This window comes from Eleginops maclovinus, chromosome 1 (assembly GCF_036324505.1).
Source record: "Eleginops maclovinus isolate JMC-PN-2008 ecotype Puerto Natales chromosome 1, JC_Emac_rtc_rv5, whole genome shotgun sequence".
Classification (NCBI taxonomy): Eukaryota; Metazoa; Chordata; class Actinopteri; order Perciformes; family Eleginopidae; genus Eleginops; species Eleginops maclovinus.
Genome location: NC_086349.1, coordinates 5,640,436 through 5,667,892, shown reverse-complemented (window position 1 = coordinate 5,667,892; position 27,457 = coordinate 5,640,436). Strand labels below are relative to the sequence as shown.

Genomic DNA, 27,457 nt, shown 5'->3' with positions numbered 1-27,457 from the left:
CATGCTCATTAAGTTGACATATTTTACCGCACTCCGGGGCCAGTTGGGTCCCACAGCCGTTTGCCTGTCCCCGGTTAAGAAGTTAAATTAGGCATCAGCTGCTTTTGTCAATCATTCTCTCTTTCCACGTCCATCTCCTGGCTGTTCTTTGATCCTTGAGACTGTTGGGTGTTGAACTGAAGCATTACAGCACATCTTTCTTCTACCTTCCTCTCAGTCAAGGTCAGAAGGTCAAAGGGCCTTGTAGAGAGATACTCAGAGAAACAAGTTGTATCTTTTATAAAGACACATTTTCTGCCTGCTTTCCTCTTAGATAACCATTCTGGAAACATTTGGAAAAGTAAAACATGTGTTTTTATGTAGCATTATAATCAACAGGAGACTATCAATCCAACCTTAACTCACTAAACGGTAACCTCATGGCGAAATACTAAGTATTTTAGTAGGTGAATATAAAAAGCCCTTAGTGTAAAAAACTACAACATAAAATAAAATAATAAATATGATTAAAAATAATAATAAGGTAAAACAAATTCTGCCCTATGTAGGTTTCATAACAAACAAAAAAATGCTTATTTTTGAAGTTGTTGCAGTATCATGCAATTTTTATTTGTTCATAAATATGACTTTATTAACTAAATATGATAAATTAATGAATAAAATAACCAGAAACGCAATACATCGTTCAATAATTTAATTGAAAGAAAATTGAAGTCATTGTTATGAAGCTATGCCCTATTTAATCTTTTGAAGAGTTTTAAAAATACCAATTGGCCTATTTATGAAGTTGTGGCATATCATGGCCTTTTTTACCCATAAATATGGCAATATGGCATTATGGAATGAATCTAATATCCTATATGTATGAATTAAATATACAAAAAGTAAAATACAGCAATTATTGAACATATATGACCTCTGGACATTTTTTCCAGAGGTCATGACATTTCAATAATGCAACTTTTCCCAATAACTTTTTTTTATTAAAGCTATTCATTTTGTCCTTAATAATCATCAATAAAAATTGGCGTATTTATAAAGTTGTTGCAGTATGATGGGCTTTTTTTCGAAAACAATACATCGACAAATAATATAATAAATAAATAAATGGAACTCATAGTTATGAAAACAAAGTTTTAAGGGAAAAAAAAAAATCTGCTTAATTTTCTCAGAGGTCCTTGAATTTCAAACTATCTATTTTATAATGGCGTTTTTCACAGTGGTCTACTTCATTATTGCATCTTTAAAAGTTACCATTAACAGAGAAAAAACCTGGCATGTTATGAAAAATCATCAATAACAGATTAAAGCATATGAAGCTCAAATGGTTTTACAGTGGATCTGAGGTCGTGTGTGTCATGCTGCACTAAGCAGCTCAGCTCAACACCTGCTTTTCCCAGGGAGAGCTAACTCTCTCCAGAGTGAAAAGATCCTAGTCATAAAAGTGTGTGTGTGTGTGTGTGTGTGTGTGTGTGTGTGTGTGTGTGTGTGTGTGTGTGTGTGTGTGTGTGTGTGTGTGTGTGTGTGTGTGTGTGTGTGTGTGTGTGTGTGTGTGTGTGTGTGTGTGTGTGTGTGTGTGTGTGTGTGTGTGTGTGTGTGTGTGTGTGTGTGTGTGTGTGTGTGCGCTCTGTTTTCAAGGGAAGTGGCTTTTATCCTGTGTCCGTTCAGCGCAGCCACTTGGTCGAGGAGCTGTGAAAGGGACACTATTCCCTCTGCAGCAGACAGAGAGTCCCTTCAGCACACCGGAGGGGCCCGGAGAGAGAGACCCTCTGTGTCTGCATGTGAACTGAGGGGAGAGAGTTGGCCATTGACCCCAGAGAAGGCAACGGAAGTGGAAAGGGGCCAAGCATGTGTACATCTGCCTCTGATAATATTAGCACTTTCACTGATCTAAATGTCTAAGTAGGGACACACAGGCAGCAGCTACACTGTATGTGGGTTTGAAATTATTTGGATTTGAAATTATGCGAAGGGCGTGATCACAACCCCAGTTTGAATTTGATGTCAATTTGGGTCGGAAAGCAGATTTTGTGTGTTTAGTTTAACGTGATCTCCCGGGAACGTGTATAAATAGCATGCCAGTTTTTGCGTTTCATGTAATTTTAACCCTTCATTTTCAATCACAACCATTCCAATACGGAAGCAGAATTCAACACATTAACATTGTGAATAATAATTTAAAAAACACTTGGTTAGACTTAGGAAAATGTAATGCTTGTTATATGAACAAGTTATGTAGTAATGTAAGTAGTCAGTGTGAAATCAGAAGGCAACAGCCATCTCAAGTGTACTTTATTGCTCATTATAGTTGAGATAGACACATCTGACTATGGGAGCACCTGCTCTGAGTGTCTATAACTGCTGTGGCATGAAGTGACAGAAAATGCTGTAGGGACACACTAAAGCTGCATTAACGTGATACACGGTAAAACTGCTCTGAATTACTTTGCCGGTGTGTTTCTAAGGATAGAGTGGTCCTGCCTAACTTGGCACAAGTGCTACCCTTGGTGTTGTGAACCACTCAACAACGGCGACAAACACCACACAGCTTTGTCCTCGTTAACCGCTGACTTTCGATGCCCCACCAATCAGATGACAGCTGTATAGCGCTGCAAGCACAAGGCAGGTAACCAAAGAAACAGATCTTCACTGGCTGTTTTCACCACAACACGCCAAACCTTGAAGAGCTCATGTTCTGCCTTATTTAAACCATTTGGTCACTAGGCTGGTTTAGTTTGGTTTGCAAGAACAGTACTGAACCTTGTCTATTGTTGACTCGGTGATTAAACAAAGTGCAGTGGTGACATAGTCTGGATCTCCCTCTTACTACAGATACTCAGGGTCTGACATTTGGAACTGATTGTATTAACATGAACCGTTACTCTGTAGTATCAATGTTGTGAGGTCGGTACCCTTAAAAGCACCAATAGAGCTTCATTGTATTACATTTGTAATTCACTCAGCACTCAATGCCTGACAAATGCGCTAAAGCTGGATTTACACGTGGTGCAAGTGGTTTACAGGATTCCAGCTGTAGATATATACGGCATAGGTTTTTGAATTAAAGCTTAGTTTGGGACCAGATAGATGCAACTTTCTCGATTAGTGATCAATTACTGCAACAGAAAGCCAGAAACGACTGGTTCGAGTCTGTGTTCACAATAAATAAAGAATCCTTTAGCATTAGAAGACAGCAAACACTTCAGTTTTGTTCTAAAAGTTCCAAGATGGGCGTTTTCCGTCTTTCTTAAAACATTGTCATCAACAAAAATCTTAAAAGTTTCAAAAACGTCACCCATATGCCAACTCTTTCCATTTCCTACTTAAAATCAAATCTAATTGTTTACTGGCAAACGTTTGTGTCTGTTCTGTACCTCCCCTGCGGGCGGTTATTGCTGATCTTGAACAGACACTTTTCTCGTCTTTACTGTATTCTCGGTAGGATCCACAGATGCCAGTGCTGCAGAGTTGGGGCCCGGGGCGAGACCCAGAACAATACAATTGAGAGCAATGCTCCATGGCTCCGGGCCCAGTGTTCCCCACTGTCCCTGAGCTGCTGACCCCACATATTTTATGGGGTCTTAGGCGTTCAGTGGGTTGTCACGGCTCATTAAGTGCTATAGAAATGAACTTGCACAGCCGACCCTCTCGGTGATTAATAAATGTGGACAGAGAGAGAAAGCGGGACAGAAAGGAATGGGCAAAAGTTCACTGAGGATACCACATTCTAAGAAGTTAATAGTCTATAAATACACTTGGCACACATAGTTTTAGTTTATCTACTGCTTTTGATTGGGATAGGTAGGTCATCCTGCCATCATCAGCTAAAAGGAAGTAATTCTTCTAGGTTTAAGTGGGGAGTTCTTGTCAAGGTTCTGTTTCAGAGACCTTCTACGTTTCTAAGAAAATAACATGGAGGGATATCACCAGAAGCAAGCTTTGATAGCAAGTTGATGCCAGCATTATGGAAACCTTACATTACTCCTATTTCTACACTACTGCAGGTTCTGTAATGTCCGGTATTTCTATCAGGACTCCAGATGAATATGGTACCATCTTCCGATTGATATAAGAAATCATTTTTGTGACGCAGAAATCCTTTTTTTTGCCCCTGATCATTTTCTAAATTGGGAACCACACATCTGTTTCTGAATTGGAAAGAGGAGAGCTTGTTTGTTAGCTGTTAACTAGTAGAGATTAACAGGCTGTAGATTGTTGTTAAATATAATAGAAAAGCAGTAAGGTGCCTTCATACTACTTTTAGTAAAAAATAATGGTCAGCGGAGTGGAAATCAAAACTTCATCATGATCTGTTAAAAGTGATTCTTAATAAATATTTATTTTAGTTGCTGCGATTATACAGTTTTCACAGAAACTAACATGTATAGTATAGCCAAAGTACAAGCATAATTTCAATGGTATTGGTCTATGTTTCCGCTAGTTTCCATGTGAATATTCTCCTCCCCATTTAAGTTGACAGTCTAATGGTGTACTAGAGGTTATTTATAGTTTGTTGTACTGTGCCCCATAGTCGAACTTGCTGCATACCAGACTAAACTGAGGAACACTGGAGATTGTTGGCGATCAGCATGCGAGGACACACCCCTCTGCTTCTTTGAAGGGTAGCGGTTGTATTTGTTTTACCACCAAACACTTCCACAGTAGGAGTAAAAGTAAATGATTCACTTTAAACATTAGGGCACAGAATTTTGCAATAGCCGGATGTAGTGAATAAAGATTACAGATTTGTGCTTATTGTTGGTTTGAACGCCCATAAATGAGGCTTGTTTTTTTACACCCATGGGAATCCACACATTTCCTTCACTAACACTTAAATACATAATGATAGAGTTATCTAAGTTGAAGAGTGGTCATTTAGTTGATACATTAAGTGGAAATGCTTAATAGGTCTTGGTTATGGAAAATAAATATCTTCTTTTGGCTTTCACATTAACCACAGCTACATTTATGTTCCTCCCCTCCGTCTCCCATCACAGTCATGAAGTCTGAAGTTGCTGTTTGGTAAGAGGAAGTTCCCATGGTGATGGGGTCGCCGCGCGCTATAAATATGTGTGTTGCGGCATGTTGGCCGGTCAAAGAGCAGGTGAGGACGCCTGCTCAGAGGAGCAGTGAGAATTTGTCTTGAATTGTTCCCAGGCTCTCTGTTACAGAGGCTTGATGAGGCAGAACATATCCAGCTTTAAAAAAGTTAGGGTTAGGTACTTGACAAACAAATTGTTTTTGAGTTGTGATTGAAGGACATTCCTGAATTAAGGATGAAGTGCTTAAAGTGTAAAATGATTTATTTCTATCGGCTGTGTAACAAACAAAAAAAACATTTAATTTATATAACGCTGTTGTCAAAAGCGTCTTAAAATAAGTGCAACAACCTTGAAGATACGATCAAAACAACAAGAAACCTGCAAGGAAATCATCTTCAAAAAGCTTCAAATAAGACGAACAATTTGAATTACCACCATTTTTTGTGTGTGTTTTAAATTGGAACAGCCGTGCAGTTGAATTGATAGGTTTCCAGGCTTCAGCAGAAGACGTGTAGACTTTCTGCTGTGCTGATATCAATGGGATTGTTCCAAAATGTTGGAGCCAGGGTAGCTACAGGCCTATGCAGAGCGAAGTACAGAAAGCTCTTGCAGGCTCTTGCAGGCTACTGTCATGCTACTGTCATGCTATAACGGTAGCAATACTCTTTTGGGGATCAGCTCAGTGCAAACACTCTATCTTATCAACCCCCTCATGAAGTTTGTATGAGAGACGCAGGAGAGTCTGTCTACAAACCGTCTTGATAACAGGATTTGTCATGAATAGTTCTTACATGCACCTACATAATAATTATATAGTGCACTTGCAGGATCATATGTACACCAAATGTTACCAAATGATGAAACTTATTTTTGGACCTTTGTTTAGACTTTCAGGTGTGAAAAGACCCTTACAATTGTTATTTGTTTTCTTTACTGTCTTTATTGCATCAGTCCGATGACTCTATTCTCTTGTTGCGAATAATGCTATATATTAACATTTGCCATTATCCTGTAGTTGTAGCTTGCGGTGTGCTAGCTTCTCTGTTCTCTTGACAGCATGGCTTTGAGCTAAGCACTAACGTGGTCACAATAAAGATGCCAACATGCATGATACAATACTATTTTGTGTTTAGAATGCTAACGTGCTAGCATTTGCAAACCAGCACTTGAAGCAAAGTACAGTGGAGGTTGATCTAAGTGTCCGTAGACTTGCTGGTATTTGGTAGAATTGGACACATTTGAAGTTGAATATAGTGCTACAGATATAAGGAATTGCCAGAGATGCAACAGTTCATCCAGAGGTGAACATTCATGTCTGTGAAAGTGGTGGAGCTACTCAGTAAAAGCCACACCAATAACGTGGCGGAAGAGAAAGTGTATCTAAGAGCTCCAGAGATTTGTCTCAATAAAACATGAGGCACACTGAATTGGTTTGTTTTGTATATATATTTCATGAGGACTATCCCTCCCCTGTCACAAACAACTATGGATTTTCAAGCGTTGTTTAACAGACTGTGCTGGCCATTCTTCTTGACATTCACACACATACACACATACACACCCAATTCAAATCCTCTGACAGTGGGCGTAGGGGTTATTATTTATTATACGTCTTATTCTGCTCATGAATAAGTAAAACGGAGACCTGAGACTCACTCATCCACTTGCCAGACATACTAAGACACATGCACCTGCTCCTGGATAACCCCCTGGTTATGAACACACGCACAAGTACACACACATTCACACCCACACACACACAGATTCTCCCTTTTTTTCAACATCCCTCGTCTTTGTCCTGATTGCAGCACCAGGGGGTCGACAGTTAGGTGAGATAGCACTGCATTAATAATATCTGAGCAATCTATTCAAACGGCAAGGTAATGGTGCAGAAATTGCATTTGCCTTTTTAATATCTGTCTGAAATGTTCTTCTATCACAGCAGCTCAATTTATAACATCAACAAGGACAAATACTTAAGACATGCAACAAGGACCCAGATATTTAGGACCTTTCAAACAATGAAGACAACGTTTTTAAGACCTGGGATTTGAACTCACGAGTCAGCAAAGGGAGTCAGTCTAATTTGGGCACCTGTATCTCCGATTCATATTTGTTTTGGCAATGGTTAGGGTCAGAGACAATGTTAGAAAGCCTCAGTTTAATATTATGGTAGCTTAATTCCTTGAGTTTGTCAAAGGGTTGACCTGAAGCAGTTTTGGCTTTAAAGAAGCCCTATCATGTCCGTCACCTACCTGGAGTGTGTTGTGTTTTTGTGCATGTAAATGGTCTGCAAAGGCTAAAATCCCAAAGTTCCCTTATAATATGTCCCTTTTTACAGTGGTAGGAAAAAACATTTTTTCCATGTATTATTAAAATACTATTAAACACTCCAAATAACAGATGGACAAAACTAAAACAAAGGAAGAGGTTGTCTACTGGCCCCATAAGGACCAGCAGAAGTCTGAGTTTTAGCTTTTTCTTTTACACAATGTACTTCTCGTGTTATAAGTGCTGGGTCAAAAAGAATACTTGGGGGAGATGTTGCCAGACCTTAATTTACATTTCTCATTACAATATGTATGTGTCATTGTGTATATCTTACAAATCCCCAGCTTAAAGCTTTCTCCATACACTATGGTTTACAGTATTTATTTATTTCTGTGAGACCTTTCTCAGTGAGGTCAGTGAAATGTCTGAGGAACCTGTTTAATAATTAAAGGCGTTTTTAACTGTTAATGCAGAGGCTCTCAGTATCCGCACACTACTCTGCTCAGAGGTGTTGAGTGATGGCTGTGGAAATGGGAAATGAGAGTTGTTGTTTCAGATGCTGCGGCTGTAAGGGATACTGCGGCTGCTGCTGTTTGGATAGCAATGAAAACACTCTACATAGCGTTATGAGCACTAATCATATTGGAGTAGATGTTGTGACATTATGGAGGATAATGGGACATTCATCTTGAGTATTGCTTCCGTCTGTCTCTGAATCATGAATCAATTGTCTCTTTCTTTTTACTTTTGATCAGATCAGTAATCTTGAGTGTTGCTAACGTTTTTAGACGGAGAAGAAAGAATGGGATATGATTCCAGGCTTAACAAAGAACATGGATAGTAAGATGTCAGTCTCAAAGTTGTATTTGAACCTTGAAAACTGTATGAGTTAGAAATAATGCCAGCAATTTGTCTATAAATCTAAAGAGAAAACTGACCAGGGATAGTCAATATGTTTAGTTGTGCCGTTTGTATCGTATATCAATGATCAATTCCCTTTGTCTCTAGTAAGGCAATGTATTAGATATGTTTTGCAAATCAATTTGCCTGCAAGGTAGCCATGCCCTAAAGCATACCCTGCAATATGGTCTATTCTAGTTTAATACGGAGCATAATTAGTTTGAGACCATATCACAATCATGTCACATAAAACAATCATTTTCATAGACTTCTATACAATTGGTCTGTTTTTTGCAAACAGTTGGGAAAGAATTGTTTTCCTTTTCCCACTCGTCTGGCAATTTTAACTAGTTTACTATCATGAAATTAAATGTTTAGAAATGTTCTTTCCACTGAGTTTTAAATCCTTAATTACAAAACAGTTTTCTGTTTTCACAGTTTTTCATATTTCTGATCATCAAACTTTGCTCTATGCCCCATCTAAAACTCTTAAACATGCTATACTCAACTATATGGTAAGCAGCTTTTAACCTTAGTGAATGTTGATGTAAAACCTCTAGTTCCGACCTCTGACCCAGCTCTGTTTCCTTCCTCAGAATATTTGCCATGCTACATGGGAAGGTTCTGAACTCCGCCTTGCTCTTCCTCCTCATCCTCATCGTCTTTGACATAGCCAATGGTCGCTCCTACCCTCGTTTTTCCCGTAATGACACTGAATTCCAGCACCTGGTTCTCCACCCGGACCCCACTGTGGGGACGGTGTATGTGGGGGCCAGGGACCACCTCTTCCAGCTGGATGGATCGGACGGACTCCGGTTGGAGCAAGAGGAGGCAACTGGCCCAGTGAGCGACAGCAAAGAGTGCCTTCCCCCAGTCAACGAGTTCAACTGTCCCCAGGCGAGAAGAACCAGTAACCACAACAAACTACTTCTGGTGGATCCGACGGCATTGGAGCTGATCACCTGCGGTAGCATCCACCAGGGCACCTGCCAGAAACGGAACCTCAATTCCATCAAAACAGTTGTTTTCTCCACCGAGAGGCCCGTGGATACGCAGTACGTCGCCGCCAATGACCCATCGGTTTCAACCGTGGGGCTGGTGGTGGGGCTTCGTGGCGGGGAAAGGACAGTGATGTATGTGGGGCGGGGCTATACCGCCAGCCACCCACCCATCTCCACCCGCCACCTTTCATCAGAACCCATCTTTTCCTACGAGGAGACGGCTAAGCTGGCAGTTGCTGGACGTCTGTCGGAATACGACCACCATTTTGTGATGGCTTTCACACGCCGCACTTATGTTTACTTTTTGTTTTACCGTCGTGACATCAAGTCAACATCGAGGGAGTACCGGACGTATGCTGCCAGAGTGTGCCTGGACGACACCTCCTACTATTCCTATGTGGAAGTTCCTCTTGTCTGCCGATCCTCTTCCTCAAGGAGTTACAACTTTCTCCAGGCTGCTCAGGTACGTTCTGACTAAATATTATCATAAAATAAGCAGGCTTAGGGAACACTGGAATATACGGAATGGTGTTAATTCAATAAGGTTGTATTGCATCCAAGTACAGAAAAAAGAGGAATCACATTCCCAGTTCAGTAAAAATGGCCAGTATGAGAAGGGTTACAATTTTGAAATACAAAGAAATATACTACTGCAAACGGAAAACTTATATTTTTTGTTCTGCTATACATTATAGAAAAAACGCAACATGTTAGTATTTCTTTTATTTTCTCTTGTGCATATTTGGCTACTCAAATCAATTAAAATAAAGGGAAGAAACCAAGTTACATTACTTTAATATTGTGATACTTTGATTAAGTTACTGATTTATGGGTTTTAAGAAATTGGAATCAGAATACATTTGTTTAGACCTTTAACATTTTTGTTGTAGGGAGCGGCAATTCAAGTTCCTTGGTTATAGAGTGTGAAATGTTGCTTTTACCTCAAGATCACTCTCATCATGGCTGTGTTTAGCTTTCTCAAGTTTCTCCCACGCCTTTTGTTGCAACAGGTGGGACAAGGTGGAGACCAGGAAGGCGAGGATCTGCTGGGAGTCTTCTCCACCCGTGCCGGCTTCACAAACAACAACCCCCTGGATGCCTCGGCTCTGTGCGTCTACCCACTGGAGGAGCTGGACAGACATATCAACTCCACCCGTGACCTCTGCTACACCCAGGACGGCCGGGTGGAGGGAAAAGGAGAGGTGGCGTATATAGAGTACGAGGTCAAGTCCAGCTGTGCCAACCTGCCCATGGTAAGAATCCAGAAAAAGAAGAAAGTAGGTTAATGTTCTCGTGTTTAGGCATCGACATCAGCCCAAATTAGTATTTTATAACAATTGCTTTGCTAATAACATGCTCATATGAAAGTATCTCTTTGGTCTACTTTTCAGAATTGCATGCCATCATGTTTTCGAGTTGTCTGTCCATCCCATTCTCGTGAGCAGGATATCTCAGGAATGCCTTGAAGGAATTTCTCGACATATGGCACAAACCTCCGCTTGACCTTACAAATGAACTGAGAAGACTTTGATGGTCAAAGGTCGAGGTCACCATGGCCTTAAATCTTTCCTATTCTTGTAAACACGACATCATTTGTAGCTGCTTTGAGGGTTTTTTTCAAATTTTGGGTCAAATGTCCACTTAGACCCAAGGATATATCATCAGACCTCACAAAACATGTTTTTAGCCATTACTCAACCATTCATATGCTAATTATGAGAATTTCACACAAAGGTTTAATGGGATAAGATGATGACCTAATGCCATTTTGAGAAAGCATGGAAGTAAACTGAATTTTGAATGTTTCTCGGTGGTATACAACCGTCAAGCGGTAATTCTACTTTTGTCTGCATTGAGTGCTTGTTACTGGCTCTATAGTACAAACATAAGTGCTATACATCAGGATAAAGTATATCCTGCTGTCTTTATGTCCCTTGAGTATATTGACTCAATTGGTTTCATGGACACAAAAAGACAAAACAGAAAGTATACCTTGGGAACAGAGGATTAAGCTTAGTAACAGGAAGAATGAAGGCATTATAATGAGGACCTCATTTAAAAGAAATCCCAAGATTCTCAGATGCGTTAGGAGTAGTTTTGCCCAGCTGCAGCCCTCCAGTGTCCCCCCCCCCCCCACCCCTTTGCTGCCCTGCTACTCAGGTCCTGCAGGCTTCAGAACCATTTAATGGGATCGTTAGCGATCAATAAACCAAGCTAACCCTGAATCAGCTGTGCTGCTGCTTAATGAGGTCTGACAGGGAAGGGTAGGAGTTAAAAAAAAGAAAGAAATACTGACATAAGAAGGTAGAGAGAGGGGGGGGGGGCATCGGGCAGAAGACTAGCACTCAAAGCGGTAAAGAGAAAAAATAAAATAACAGAGGAAGAAAAGGAGATGCTGAAAGAAACAGAGAGATGATTAAATATAGAGAGGATGTTTTCATGATAAGACATCTTGTTTCTCTAATAAACAAACTCTTTAGTAGACTAAAAAATATATTTCCTATTCTACTTCCTGCTTCAGGGCCAATTATGTTGAGGTACAGCTTGGACACAGAAAACAAGCTTAAGGGTGGTTGTTTTGCACAACCAAAACAGCAAGCTGGCTGTGTCGTATGAGTTTGCTTTAATCTGTGGTGCAATCCTCTTACTGTGAATTAAGAGGATTCAAAGGCTCTGAGGCAATGGTAGGAAAGAATGGAGGACTAATTGAAAGACATGACTATGAAGTTGTTAGTGTGAAGCTTAGGTGTTTGTGTTAAGATCAATGAAGCACTGGTAATCGGAAAGCATTCTGTTAAAATCCTACTCTTAGGAGAGAAGCGGACATAGCAACAAAGAGTTACCTTTTTGTTTTGTTGACATTTTAAAACATCATTTTAAAAACTCTAGTTTGGTATTTTGGCCGTCTCAATGTTGTTTCTTTAAAAGCAAGAAGTGACCATATATGGACACAAGGATGGAGTTAGGGAACTGCGCTGCCCAAGAGAGCCTTGTTCCATTAGCATATATTACACGCTCAGTTGGCAGTTTAAGTTAGCATTAGCTTGCTTAATTTTGAAGGTGCATACATAATTCACCTTAACTGTGATTTCAATTGGATTGCTACTTTTGCCTACAAAAAAAACATGTTTAAAACCAAATGTACTAGCTAAAAAGTAAAGTTAAAGTATAATGTAGAGATGTTTAAGAACAACCAACCTCTAAAGAATGCAGTGGCAGGGACTAGTCAATCACAAATAAACGCATCAGGAAATGTTAACTCAATGTTACATCAAAATAAAAGGATATTTTTTTTCATAGACTTCTATACAATTTTTCCTCTTATTAAACTCTTATTGAATGCAGGTACAAAACACTGTCTGCGTTGGCTTTACTTTTCAGACAAGTGCCTCTTGGTTGGAATATGCACACAAACTCAATAATTAACTCTAAATAAAATAATTAAAACCTTCTTTGTTATCTTTTAGAACACCCTCAAGGCATATGCCTGCGGCTCCGACCACACCCCCAGTCCAATGGCGAGCCGGGAACCGCTGGAAGCCAAAGCCGTGTGGCACACCTCATTCGCCCGTCTCACTGCGGTGGCTGTGAGTGTCAGAGAGGGGCACAGCATCGCCTTCCTCGGAGACTCCAAAGGAACTCTGCACAAGGTATCTCATCCCATGACGTCATTTGAATTTTGTGGTAGTTTCTTTTGACTACAGGCCTGCCCCAGCATGCACTAGGTTAGAGACGCCCTGGACACATCATAGGGTTAACAAAGATCTGCGTGTCATGGAAAAAATTCAGATTTATCAGCCAATTTCATATAATTTAACACTGTTTCCCAATATCTCATGCACACCAATAGAGCTTACCCAATACTGTGATGCTGACACACCCTGCCCCAGCAGTTATTCCTGCATAATCCTTCAAAGGATGTCCATGGATCATTTCCCAGCAATTTCCCAGTCTGTGCCAATTCCCATATCCTTCTTCTACATCACAATGCAACCACACCTGATTCTAGTCATTCCAACAGTGTTCCAACACACACAAACCAGCATACCACCATAATCCCATGCCCAATACTTTCGGCTTTTGTTCTGTAAAGTTCAGTGTTACATTTTTTAGGGCTGGTTGTTTTTTTGTTTTGTTTTTTTTTAGCTTCTCCATGTTTGTCCAGATCTGAGTACTGTTTTTAGAGGAATATTGTTCCAAAACTTCCACAAATCATCACCTTTCTAAAAAGATCTCCATAGATCTGATTGTACTAAAATTCAAGGTGTTGGTAGTAGCTCTGTTTTGCTGTGTATGTGTGTGTGTGTTTGATGTGTGATATAGAGAGGTGGGGACATAGAGTCAGACATAGTGCTTTTAGGTAGCAGATCAAAGCAGCACTCCATGTAGCCATCTGAAGTAAGCTATTGTAACAGGATTATCGCAGCAGGACAAATTCCACAGCATCCAGATACAGGACTCTGTGCATGAGAGTGTGTGTGAAAGGCCACACATGATGGCACATTTTAAACTTCATACTGGTGTATTTGGAGTTCCTGGTTTAACTTGGGAGAAAGAAGGGCCTCTGTACAGTCCATCCAAAGGAGTGTCCTGAAAATGTGTCTGTCCCGTTACATTCCTAGAGTTTGATGAGAAGTTTAATCTGTTTTGCCAACACAAACATTTTTGTTTGACATTAATATGTGCTTAGGTGACCGTTACACTTTTTTGTACAACACTAAGCCACAGTTAGATGATAGTTGGCTCAGAGTGTCTGCTGTGTAATGACTAAGTTGGATCTATGTGTAAGATTAAAACAATTCTAAACTTCAGTAACCCCAAGGGTAGGCATTTGGAAATAATGTGAATCCTTGCAATTTAAAGGGGCCCCATTATGCTAATTCTTAGGTTAATATTTATAGCCATCTTTGAAACCAGAGCCCAGTCTGCTCTGATTGGTTAGCTGACAAGCTCTGTTATTTTTGATCAACCGCTTGTCAACACAAAGCCACAGTTAGATGATAGTTAGTTCAGTTAAGCACAAAAGCAGGTTGAGACTTGACTTGGCTCAGTCTAAAAACAACAACTTTCCACCTGATATAGTTATTCGTCCAATTTGTACTCAAGGATATTGTAGGTATGACTTCCCGCATCATAACATAGTTGAACTCTATTGGACATGCACACTTAAGACAATTATTGATAAGGATCGGTCTTGAAAAATAATTACAAAAAGATAACACAGATAATACAGCTCCGGAAAAAATGGAGACCACTCCAAATGTTTCTTAAATCTTTATCTCTACATGTTTGGCAGCCATTTTAGTGTCTGTTGTCAGTAGTTTATAAAACACAATAATACAAATATATATATCATTGAACTCAAATACATAAGTATAAATGGTAAAACCAGAAAAACTGCTGCAGGGGTCTCTTTATTTTTTCCGGAGCTGTATTACATTAATATGAATATGTACAAAACTTCCCAAACACAGTGTTATTGTTTTAATTTATATGCATGCCAACATAAACACATTGTTAGACATGAATTTGTGCTTAAGTGACTCTGACAAGTGATCCTTGTCACCTTTTTCCTACCTGATAAGTTCTGTTAAATATGAAGCCATAGCTAGAAGCACAGCAGTTGGAAGCAGGTTGAAACTTGGCTCAGCTCTGACCATTTGATTCGCCTGATTAGAAAGAAAAACATTGTCTGTTGAATCTGTAAAAAAACCGAACTGTGTTTACGAGGGGTTAGGTGCTGTATTGAAGCCAACGAGGAGTTAACAGTTAACTGTCAAATACAGAGCAGTGTTTTCTTTGTCCTGACAAAACAACACCATCAAAGACATTACCTTGGGCTGGGATGGAGCGTGTTCACTAAAAATATGGAAAATAATGGTGAGCTAGATTAATATCATCACTGTTTCAAGAAGAGACTTGGTGACTTAGTCTCCCTGCTGTGTTATGAGTAGTCATTTTTAAAATCTTAGAGTAGATTTTTCGAACAAGATTTAATACAAGTGGTGTCCAGTATTCAACTTATCATCTGAATATCAGGTTCACTTTGTAACTCCCTTTGAAACCAGATCTCAGTCTGCTCTGATTGGTTACCTGACCGGCTCCGTTATGTTTGATCAAGTGCTTGTCCCATACCCTGAGCCTATCACAAACAATGTGTAGCGCTAGCAAAAAGAAGCGCGAGTGCTACATAGTGATGTTACAGAAGTGAAGTAAGGAGTCCAATTGAGGTGTTTCAGGAAGGTTGGGAGTGTTGGAGGGCTACTGCAATTGATCTCATCCATACACAAAAAACATATAGAACTTACAACACTTAAGGGAAGGGACAACCCCAAAAAGCATAAGGGGTCTTTTTAAAAGTTGATGTTTTCCTGTTTGTCTACCTAGCTTAATCTCCCATACAGCTGTCACTCAGCTTCTCATATTCAATATCGCATTCTTTAAAAAACCTGACATGCGTCATGACAAACTGCATAAATGTTTCCAAGTAGCAAGCTCTACTCGGCTACTTCCCTTGCCATTATGTGTTGAGTGCATCCTCCTAATGGGCCAACTGATTCTCCATCCTGTTCATAGTGATCAAGTGAGAGCCTTCTGGAAAGAGACATGAAAACCTCTGCTAATCTCATTAGCATGAGGTAACATGAGAGTTTGAGGGCCTGGGAATCACTTAAGCCAGAGGTGTCTCCCTGTGACTCATATTAGATTTGACTGTGCCATAATCACATTCATGGCCACTTCTCCTGCGATCCTGCATAAGTGTGATTTGATTTGCCCTGGAGCTGGAAACTGAACAAGATATTCCTTTTCGCATTATTTTTTTTATCGGCTCTTTATTTTAGTCTTGGCAGTGTGAGGAGTTAACCAAGTCTCTTTTAAGTCATATGCATTATATACATCGTTTATAGATAGATTTCTAAGTGTCTGTTGATGTTTTTGTGTAATTTTACAGGTATATCTGGGCCAAGATGGCCGGGTGGAGGTATATGCAAACACGACGATCCAGCCCAACTCCCCCATTAACAGTGACCTCTTATTGGACCAGAATGGAGCGCACATCTACATCATGACCAAAACTACTGTAAGAATTCAAATTAACTAGCATTATGTTGTACAGTTGCTCATAGGGTCGTTTTAGGGAAATGAGGTTGATCCAACCTTGCAAATAGAAAGTTCCTTTACCCAAAAATAAACATGTACAAGGTTTTTTTTCTCAAATGTTTGTTTTTACTCTTTTTGTTTTATTTGTGAGTTAATTCAAATGAATTTACCTTTTAACCTTAAGGAATATCTCAATTTTTTTTCTCTTAAATGTACAACTTGAATATTATAAATTACAAACATAGAACCTCCTAAAACACTGATGTCGTTTTGGACAGTTTGAGCTGGTGTATTTCATTTGTGTTTAAAACAAAACACAGTATGGAGTCCAGCAGATATTTTTTTCACAATTTTCCGTATGCTTTTTCTTTGAACTACTCGACAGATGTAGCTTACAAACAGCAATACCCTTCTTGGTGCGTCTATCCATTCACAGACTCACCGCAGATGTCTCCTTGCACAAGACTGAACATTGCTTGTCATTCATAGTTAGACAATTTATCGTTTGTCAGAGTTTTGTCAGGCTTTGATACTTCCTCAAGCTGTGTCCCTTTCATAAAAAAAATAGGATAAAAGAATAAGAGGCAAAGAACATAAGAGGAAATAAAGAGGCCAGCTGGCTGTTTGAGGTCAAAGGTCACTAACCCCAGTGTTTTGGGCACAACAGTCAGCTGGAGCGGTAAAGTCTGACATAACAATGGTATTGATCAGAGAAAGTGGCGTCTATTGTATTGGCACACTCCCAACAGAGTGCCTGTGTGGGTAGCCATACATGCTGATGGATGAATGTGGGAAACTGTCAGTATATACATTGAATGGCTTGTGTCGCATACTGAACATCTTGATTTGAATGTAGACCTGTAGCCTCCAGTGATATTCAACATTCATTCAGTTAAAACCAATAATTAGGATAACAAGCATTGCTTTGTCATAAAGCTACAAATGTGTTTAACCAATTTAAATGTAATTTCTTTCAAGTTAAAATGATTTTGAGGAATCTAAGCAAAGATAGTTAACCATAATAATGCCAATAATGCTATAAACATAACTAGGCAAAAGTTAGAACAATTAAATACTATGAAACCAACTGTTTCACTGGGTACTAAATGAAAAAAAGACAAACATATTACCACCACTACCTATTTTGTATTTCTTAAACTTTTATTTATCAAGAGAACTTTAAAACTCAACTATTTGCATGATTTTAAGCTAGCTAGATATCTGTGAGTAAGCTAGTAACCTTTCGACTACTTGGAATTAGCAGTAAATTAGCATTATAACCTAATTTAGCAAATTATAGGTAACTAGCAGGATTAAACTTGAACATTCTAAGCACAACAAATTGAAAGAAGAAATTATTCAAATAAATAACGTAAAAAGTTAAAGCTAAGACCTTAACAGTGTCATTAGTAGCTGAAAAAATACATTTTTAACTTGTAGCTTAGACCAGTCTACTAGGAAGTCAACTACCTAGCATAGATGAGCTCATTTAGCAAGTTTGAATTTTGAAGCTCAGAAAGGCTATTGCTAAAATAGCCTTGCTAATTAGCAGTCTAGTTGTTTACTATATTGCTTTTCAGTTAGTCACACAATTAGTGTGTATTTTATTTCCATACAATCTACCATAGCTACCATGAAGGCAATTATCATGAATAACTAGTTAATGCCATTCATTATGTCAGCCATATTATACCTTGATTCTTGTATACAGGTTATCCATATATGTCTTCCTTCACATACTTACCCTCACTTATTTTGTATATTTTAGGTAGAGAAGCGTCCAGTGGCAGAATGTGGAGCCCACCTTGACTGTCAGTCCTGTCTGTCTGCGAAAGACCCCTATTGTGGCTGGTGTGTCCTGGAGGGACGGTGAGTCAGTGGGGCTGCTTTGAATGTTCTCATGCATCCCCGTCTACTTATTTTCTTCATCCTTCTTACCTCCTTGTGTTTTTTCAGGTGTGGCCAGCGCTGGGAGTGCCAGCGAGGCTCCTCACAGGGCCAGTGGCTGTGGAGCTTCAACCAGATGCAGCAGTGCCTCAGTATTCAGCACCTCAGCCAGTACAACATCAGTCGCGGGGAGAAAACTGATGTAATGTAGGGGGGAAGAGTGGGGAACAGATGGGAGTAATGCACAATAATAGACTACTATATAGCTCTTTCTTAATCTCTCCATCTGATCTATTAGAGTTTTAGTTATATAAAACACGATCAATTGCAGCGAAGAAACTACAAGCAAACTATTGTCTTTTCTTGCACTGGTCCATTTTAAGACTTAAGGCCATACTGCTTTGCTTACATGTCTTCTTTCAGACAAATTCACCAATAGTTCACAATAGATATTGCCACATTTGCACCTTTTAACCCTTATATTTTCTGATTCATGGAGTGATAGCAAAACGATAGAAGATAGAATATCTAATATTCTCTCTTTAAAAGTCCTTTGAGCCTTTTATTGTATGTCAACGAAACGAGCGATCATGTTTTACTTGGCTCTATCCAAGTTCTGGGTGTGTAAACTTGTGATACAAAAATAAAAGCCTTATGTACATTATCAACAGGAAAAGTTTCATACAGTAGTTTAAATTAGTGTCTCCTGTCCTGCTCACTTACTTTCTTTTCTTCTCTATGCCTTTTCCCTCCCTCAGATCAAAGTGTCAGTAGAGGGCCTCCCCAGCCTGGCAAAAGGAGAGGCATACTCTTGTTTCTTCCAGGACACAGAAGTTCCTGCGTCAGTCACTGACGCTGGTGTGATATGCCCCACCCCCGATGCCAGCCGACTGCCTCCCATTGGTCTTGGAGATGGTGAGTGTCTATGGATTTGGCCAGCAATTGTACCCACAACAAAATATTTGAAAAATATACAAAATAAACTAAAGTGTGTGAAAGGACTGAGGAAAGAGAATGAGAAGGTGGTTAGATAATTTGATGTTGACCCCTTTTTTTAAAATTCCAATTTAGAGTTTGTGATGGTGACCCTGTCACTGCGCTTTACAAACGTGACGGTGGCAGAAACAGAATTCACTTTCTACAACTGCAGCTTGGTCCAACAGCTCTCTGGACGCAGACCGTGAGTACACACACACACACACACACACACACACACACACACACACACACACACACACACACACACACACACACACACACACACACATACATCCCATCAATTAACACATATTATTAACAAATCTTATCTAATACTAAGTTTGTGAAAAGACCCTAAATCTATGCTGGAAAACACATATAGATCATGCATATACAATTGAAGGAATCCATTGTAATATTGCACAAGATAAAAATACAATCTAGATTAGTTTCATACATTGTACCATAGTTCTTCTACTTTGTGGATGTTTGGGGAAATACGGACAAAACAATCACAAATAAAATGTTTATGCCACAGAATAAAGCTATAAGAATTGTAAACTAAGAGTTGTCATGTACCATACCAAAATATTTTTGGTTATCTCAGAACTGCATATTTGATGTATCAAGTAAAGTTGCTTCCAGATTATATTGAGATTTTCAAGATTCAACAATAAATTAATATTATAATAAATGCGAGTGATCTAAAAAAAATCTGTTAATTTGTGCAATAACTTTACAAAATATCTAAAATGTAATAAAAGTAACAAATTATGAAATAAATTTAAAAAAAAACAATTATAAACAAATCTGAAAACCAAGGTCTGAACCAATTTATTAATGTATTCATCATTTTACAACATTATTATAACATAAGATGGTCTGTGAAATAATCCTGCTTTGGTTTGTCCGTACTACAAAATCATTGCATTATTCTTGTTTATTTACCATTATTTTACTTGTATTTGAGTTGTATCCATTCACCAAAATGTATTAAACTAAGTTATGCAAATCTAGAAATATAAATTCTATCTACCAAGTTGTTTTCAGCTTGTGACCTCTGCAACATTATATTAAATAAATATACTGTAGTTCTGTAGGAATACCAAATTGCGAGAAAGTGTTGTAACATTTCAATTGCCGCTAATTTCCGTCATGATTTGTTGTGTTCTTCTGCCTGTCCCTCTGCCGTGTGCTCTGCTAGATGCCAAGGGTGTGTAAGCAGCCGCTGGGGGTGTAACTGGTGCATCCACCAGCACGTCTGCACACACACACACATCTGCAGCCGAGGAGTCACCATCTACAACCAGAATGTGAGTCTATATTTAAACAGGAAGGAAACATAAAAAAAAGTGTATACAATCTAATTAGACTTGCACAATGTATCGTTTGGCATCAACATCGTGTCCCGTCTATGTTCAACGTTCACCGAACATGTTCTGTCTAGTAAAGAATGCCAAAGGGTTAAACTTTTACCTTGATTTTCCATGACTAATCTACAAGAGAAGTTTATCTGATAGAAAATCTTTCAAACCCTTGTTAAGTTTCTTGGATGTTGTTGCTGTTTTGGCAACAACCTGAAAATCAACGAGGAACAGATAAAAAAATAAAAATAAAGAATAAAAACTTAGTAGAGACAGAAAAGAGAACCAAATATGGCAACATAATGGATAAAATACCCTGTCGTTATCTGATGAAAACGTCTCAATATATACAGCTGTGGAAACAATTAAGAGACTTCAGCATTAAAACTGTCTCTTGTTTTATTATTTATGTTATTGTGTAAAGAATGTTTTTATTTTCTCTTGTTTCTATAAACTACTGACAAGTTCTCTGTGTTGGAATTCAACGAACACTGGAATGGCTGCCATACATGTAGAGATCAAGTTTTAAGAACAATTAGAGTGGTCTCTTCATTTTTTCTGGAGCTGTATAGTTTTCCTGTAAAATATAAGACACATTTGAATCAGCACCTTTTAAAAAAAACATTGCATCCTTCATAAAGGTAAGATTTGTTGCAAGACAGTTGTGTTTGACTCACGAAAAACATAATTTGTGAGCTAGGTGTACATAGCTGAGAATGTATTAAAGAAAACAGTGTGTGGAAATGGGATTTTAGAGCATTAAAAGGTCAGATTTGTTGGGGAGCATGCATCATATTGTTTACATATGAGTCCCTGCATGTGTGTTTGTGGTAGTACTGTTTTTACCATGATTTTCTTTTTTCTATTCATAAGTTGCTTCCTTGTGTTACCCTTATGTGTTATCCTAATTTTTTCCTCCCCCTGCTTTTTTTTTCTTGTCGTCCCCTTTTCTTGCATGTTCCTCTGTGCTTCTCCCATCGTCAAGTTCAAACCGCCTACACCCACCATCCCACCACCCACCACTTTACCTCCCACCGTCCCGACAACAACTAAAACCACACCAACAACAACAACAACAAGCATAACAACAACAACAACAACAACAACAGAGCCACCACCTGCAGAGACACCCACTCCCACCACAGCAGCTGTCCTTACAACTTCCACTACAGTGACACCGCCCACCACCCTTCAAGCTGAATCCACCTCCCCCCTTACGCTGGCAACAACCTCCCCCTTTGTCAGGGTCTTCAGCCAGGCCACCACCACACACACCCCCATCACAGGAGGTTGGGGGGCGACGGATGGAAGCACTACAGGAGCTTTTTTAGAGGATGATGAGGCTGAAACCTTGAATATCACTGATGAAACTCCCCAAACTACATTACCCAGCAGCACTAGTGGTTATGTAGACTCCAATGTGGGGTATTTAGAGCCGTCTGAGGAAGCGGCGTACTCTGATGTGAGCTCCACCAGCTCCAGTGATGTGATTCCTCTCACAGAGCTGCATCTCAGGGACCATACGGAGGCTGCAGAGAGTGAGACAGAGATCGAGACAGCTCCCTGGGAGAAGGAGGAGGAAGTGTCCGAGGTGGATTCTGCTCCAGGTTCCTCCATTGCAGAGTCGAGCACCAGAGAAATGCCGCTCATCGTCACACAAACCCCCGACATATTTAGAACCTATTTATCTGAGCCACACTCTGAATCTGAAGATAACTACCAATCAGATTCCTCCTCTGATTCTTACTTCCTGGTGAGTGCTGAAACAACGTGTGAAGAACGGATTAAATAATAAAAAAAATGTTTAAAACATAAGATGTACTTTATTGATCCCAAACTGGGAAAAAATGTGTTGCAGCAACATAAAAAATGACTAAAAAACAAACAAGGCATTGCACATAATTAGAAATTAAAAGAGCAGAAATAAACAATTCTAAAATAGAATCGTCTCAAAACAGAAATCAAATCGGCATTAGAGAGTAGAAAATATACAGTTGACCATGAAGATAAAAGTATCTATAAACTGTCTGACAAATATATATAAACATTATATAAACATAATAAGTAGAATGTCCAATAAAATGTATATTGTTTTATCTATATATTTGCACATACATGAAAGGTTCTAGTTAAAGATCCAGCAACATTTAAAATACAAATATTTACATAAACTTTATTAAATTACATTTGAACTATTAAACAACCTTTAAAGTAGTACAAATGTAAACATAAATATACTAATAAAACAACAAAAATATGATACAATATATTTAAATACAATAAATAAGTGATTAATGAAAGAACATAAAATAAAACTAAATTAGAAAACTCAAATACAAGTACATAATTGATTGATAAATTAATTAATACTATAAAAAACTCTGTCAACTCTGGAGCCGCGAGCATTTCAGTTGTCCAACCGGCATTATATATCAAAGTGTTTATTAGTTTATTAATTTCTCTCTTGATTTCTCACATACTATCTAAAGTAAAAATGTCTTTCAAGTATCTACAGTAAATACCTTCAGTAAATCTACTTAGGACTTATTGTTCATCAATACAAACAATGCAAAATAGTGCGTACCAAACTTGTATTGCTACTGTCTTTATTAGCTCTCTTGTAAATGAGAAGGGAAATGACTGACACAAAGTCACTGTGCAAGGACAGAACTGATAAATCCGAGGCACTTTCCTGACAAGAACGATTGAATATTCCACACCCTCTCCGTATCATTCTGTTCATGTCACCCAAAGACAGCTTTATGCTCTCCTGCAGGCCTTATGATTTACTTGCATGTCTCCCATCGCTGAGGTGTGTTTCTGTGGTAATGACCTCTTAGTTGTTGCTTCATTTTAGTTTCATGTTTTGTTTGCTGTTCCTGCGTCAGTATAGTTGCTAGGCTAGGTATCAGTTAGGGTAGGTTTTCCCCTGTTGGATTTTCTGTAAATCATTACAAAATGCACCTTTTTATTCCAGTATATCAATCAGAGATGAGTTGAGGTGCATCAGATATTTACCTGGAATGTTTTGTCAGGGCAGAATGATTTTTTGCAGCTGATTTTCTTGTTTTACGCTGAGGAAAAGCGATTGAAGTCCTTGACAAAATATAAATATACTTTTCAAAATGATTGGTGAAATTTCTCATTTGAATTTTAGAGAATTTTCACACTTTATATACTTTGATTTAGTTTTTTAATCTTAGACATTGTGACATGAAAACTCAATTATACCTCCTGTGATTATAAAAAAAAAAAAACGTAGATAAATGATTTTATTTATTTATTTTTATCTGTGAAATAAGTTGGGGAACAAACTTTTTACTAGGATACATTTTCAAGTATAAATATTCAAACATCTAGTGTAAGACAATCATATAATTCATGTCCATGAATATATAATGGACACAGTTCACAGGAATCTTTTAAAGTGGATTTAGGTTCATGTCCCTGTATATAATGTATATTTCTGACTAAGGATTCATAATGTGTCATCAGGAGTGTCCATGTGTGGAAAAGGTTCAGGATTCCTCTCTGCTTCCTGTCAACGTGGAGAGGAAGGTGACTCTGCTGGGACAACACCTACACCTCTTCCAGGTAATGGAGCCACTCAAAGTTCAGCACCCCCTCGCCCTAAGAGGAACATTAAAGCATGCAGGTTATTTAAATGATCTTTGGACATGAAAAGTCTCTATTTAACAGCTGCAGTTTAAGGTTCAGGGACTTGTTTACATTGTAATTTTGATGATTGAGTATATCAAGTTTTTTTTATCAGCATTAATTACAAAAGCAACTTTACAAACATTCTGTAGAGTGTAGTTTTTCAGGACACAAAAGCTCATATTATATATTTCTAAAAAAGATATGTTTTTTCAATCTGGAAGAGTGAATGATGTTGAAAGAAAAGTGTGGATTTCTTGGATTAAGTCTTGTATTTAAATAATAGTTAATGTTTGTAAAAAAATCTCAGTAAATATCACAATTTTTTCCGTTAAACTTTAGACTTTAATTTCGTTGATTGGAGTTTTTCTTCAGGATATTACTCCTTTCCCCCAATGTTATTATTTACTTACTTCTCCTAAACTGAAATTGCCCCATTATGCCATCATAGGTTTTTGTGGCAAACCGTTATTAAGGATGATAATTATTGCCTCAGAAAAAGGGCATTATCATGTTAAGTGTCTTGTTTTTATTTAATTGAAATTAGAAAAATGACTGTGACAATCAAAACAAAATCTATGTTCACCCTTTACCGTACTGCCAAAGAACAACATGCTATAATGTGTGTGTCTGCGTACTTTAGGATGAGAATCTGGACTACGAGTGTGTGTTGGATATCGAGAACCAGTCGGTGGTGGTGGAGGCCTCGGTGGAGCTGGATGCTACACAACCATCAGTGTTCTCCATCACCTGCCAACCCCACCAGGTCAGAACATATGCCATTACAGGGACTCATCTCTCTGTGTGTGTTTACTCTGCAGTCTTGGCTTTTTTTAAACCATTGAAAACATATTTTCAGAACCTTGAAGATATTTCCCCAAAAATGTAATATTGATGACTAAATCATACAGTGAGACAAACTAGATATTGATATGCAATGTGAAACAACACTGACTTTTCAACTGATGAAATGTTTCCAGGCCTCTTTAACAAAGCACACCAAGAGATTATAATCCAGGCTAATTTATAACGTTTTGAAATATATGAATTTCTAATACATCATTTTCTTTAAATTACTTTTCCGTTGAGGATACTATAAATATTTAGAGATATACAATGTCTTGTATAGCAACTCAAGTATTCTTTACCAGATACAAATACATAAATTCTTGCAAATCAATTACTTCATAATGTTCGAGATTTATTGATTTATTGTGCAGAAACGTTTTTTCTTGTAAATGTGCCTCATTCCCTCCAAAAAATATTATTATTATAACATTATTTGTTTTCTATATCAAGTACAATAACCCTGATCTATTTTTGTATTATATAATACTCCTTTGGTTATTATGAACCAGCAATAAAAACAATTTTTAGGTAAATATTAAACCACAACTACAACAGCAACTACAACCTCCTTGTCTGTTTGTATCTGACAGAGTAAACTCCACCCGCCTGGCAGCATTCATAAATTCATAAATGTAAATCAAAACAATTCAACAATAAGGAAAGGTCATAATCAACATCATTTTTGCCAGCGTATTAAACACATCCATTATCCGCTGTGTCTTAATCACACACGTCTGTTTCCAGCAGTGTGTTTCATTATCTCTCAGAGCCAGATCTGGATTGAACATGGTAGGCATAACATCCATATTGTAATTTGTTCTGTATTGACTGTTCTTTGCTTTTCTCCTTTCAGTACGCCTATTCTGCCTTAATGGAGGAATACCCAGCGATGATCAACGTGAGGAGGAAAAACCACTTCCTGATCGACAGCGCTGACGATCTGTATGGTGAGTAACCACAAACTCAAAGTGATGTTTCCTGATTACTTTCTGTTGCCTTCAAATCTTCCCTGAAAACCACCTTTTTAAACTGGCGTATTCTATATGATAATACCTCCAAACTGATTGTTGTTTTTAAGTCTTTGTTTTTAAAGTCTCAAACTACTGTTTGACCTGCTTTGTTGGTTGTTTTTAATTATGCTCTGTAAGGTGTCCTTGAGAGCTTTGAAAGGTGCTCATAAATAAAATGATTTTTTATTATTATTATTATTATTATTATTATTATTATTATTATTATTATTATTATTATTACTTTTGGATGAACTCAATGTCTCAATCTGACCTTGGAAAAGAAGAAACCAAGAAAAGTAGCTTCAAAAATGATTTTATTAATAGGAAAACCTGCCTGTATATGTAAAAGTAATCAGATTATGATTTTTTATATGAAACTGTAAGGGATTTCCTTTTTTTTGTATTCTGATTACCGTACTTAATTCATTTACATGTAATCCCCAAGACTATTGAGTATGTTTTGTTACATATATTGATGTATTCGTTTTATTCCTTGTTTCAGTTACGCTGTTCAACTGTTCAGTGGGGCGGTCGGACTGCAGCCGGTGTAGAACAGCCGACCCGAAGTACGGCTGTGTGTGGTGCGGGGGGGCTGCCGGCTCCCGCTGCATGTTTCAGGACTCCTGCAACGAGGACGTCAAAGACTCCTGTCCTGCACCCGTCATTCACTTTGTAAGCACTAAAAGACTTGGATGTTTGAGAGCAAAAGCAGGAACAATTAGAAAAAGGGTAGAATAAAAACAATTCTGCATGTCATTATTTGTTATTGTCACTGTCATGGAAAAAAGCAAGCACAATATGATTTGAATTGTCGTCTGATTTTGACTGTGGGACTGGTTGATGTGGTCATTGTATTGCCTCCTACATTAGACTATGGCCAACTGCCATGCAAATTAGGAAAAACCCGACAATAACCAGCAGAACAAGAAATGCAATGCACTGCTGCCAGAGGGGGGGGTAACAGCAAGTTAGCAAATGCTCTTTTAGTTTAATACATGAATCAAACACAGCGTTTGGTTGACATGTTAAGGTTTCCATCTGCTGCTTTTAAAACAAAGACATTTAAAATAATAAAGAATGAAAGTAGACTCGATGAAAAAATGAACAGACGTTTTTCTTAAATCTTTATCTCTACATGTATGGCACCTATTCCAGTGTCTGTTGAATTCCAACAGAGAGAAATGTTGTTAGTAGTTATGGAATACAATAAAATAAAAATAAAAACATGCAACTCAAAGACATACCTATAAATGGTAAAACTGGAGAAATTGATAATGCTGCAGAGGTCTCTTAATTTTCTCCGGCGCTGTATGTAGAGTTTCTTTTGAAATGTATTGTTACATTGTAATCCTGCTAGTAATCCACATTTCTAAAAAAAGGTAACATTAATCCAACTG

The 27,457-nt window shown here is 38.3% G+C and overlaps 1 protein-coding gene across 2 annotated transcripts in view; it reads left to right on the top strand.

Annotated features, from left to right (window-relative positions):
- The window catches only part of LOC134865410 (plexin-B1-like), a 75,368-nt gene that overhangs the window by 22,925 nt on the left and 24,986 nt on the right, over positions 1-27,457 (top strand). Inside the window, exons 2-15 of one of the 2 annotated variants that reach the window (XM_063884903.1) lie at positions 8,810-9,677; positions 10,225-10,467; positions 12,682-12,864; positions 16,167-16,295; positions 18,084-18,184; positions 18,272-18,404; positions 18,961-19,117; positions 19,274-19,382; positions 20,385-20,493; positions 21,530-22,297; positions 24,040-24,138; positions 24,845-24,967; positions 25,904-25,997; positions 26,563-26,732. In XM_063884903.1, the coding sequence (XP_063740973.1) occupies positions 8,820-9,677; positions 10,225-10,467; positions 12,682-12,864; positions 16,167-16,295; positions 18,084-18,184; positions 18,272-18,404; positions 18,961-19,117; positions 19,274-19,382; positions 20,385-20,493; positions 21,530-22,297; positions 24,040-24,138; positions 24,845-24,967; positions 25,904-25,997; positions 26,563-26,732 (3,276 nt within the window). In that variant the 5' untranslated portion in view covers positions 8,810-8,819. Of the gene's footprint in view, positions 1-8,809; positions 9,678-10,224; positions 10,468-10,668; positions 10,755-12,681; positions 12,865-16,166; positions 16,296-18,083; positions 18,185-18,271; positions 18,405-18,960; positions 19,118-19,273; positions 19,383-20,384; positions 20,494-21,529; positions 22,298-24,039; positions 24,139-24,844; positions 24,968-25,903; positions 25,998-26,562; positions 26,733-27,457 lie in introns of those variants that run through there. The other variant, XM_063884912.1, reaches the window with a different exon arrangement.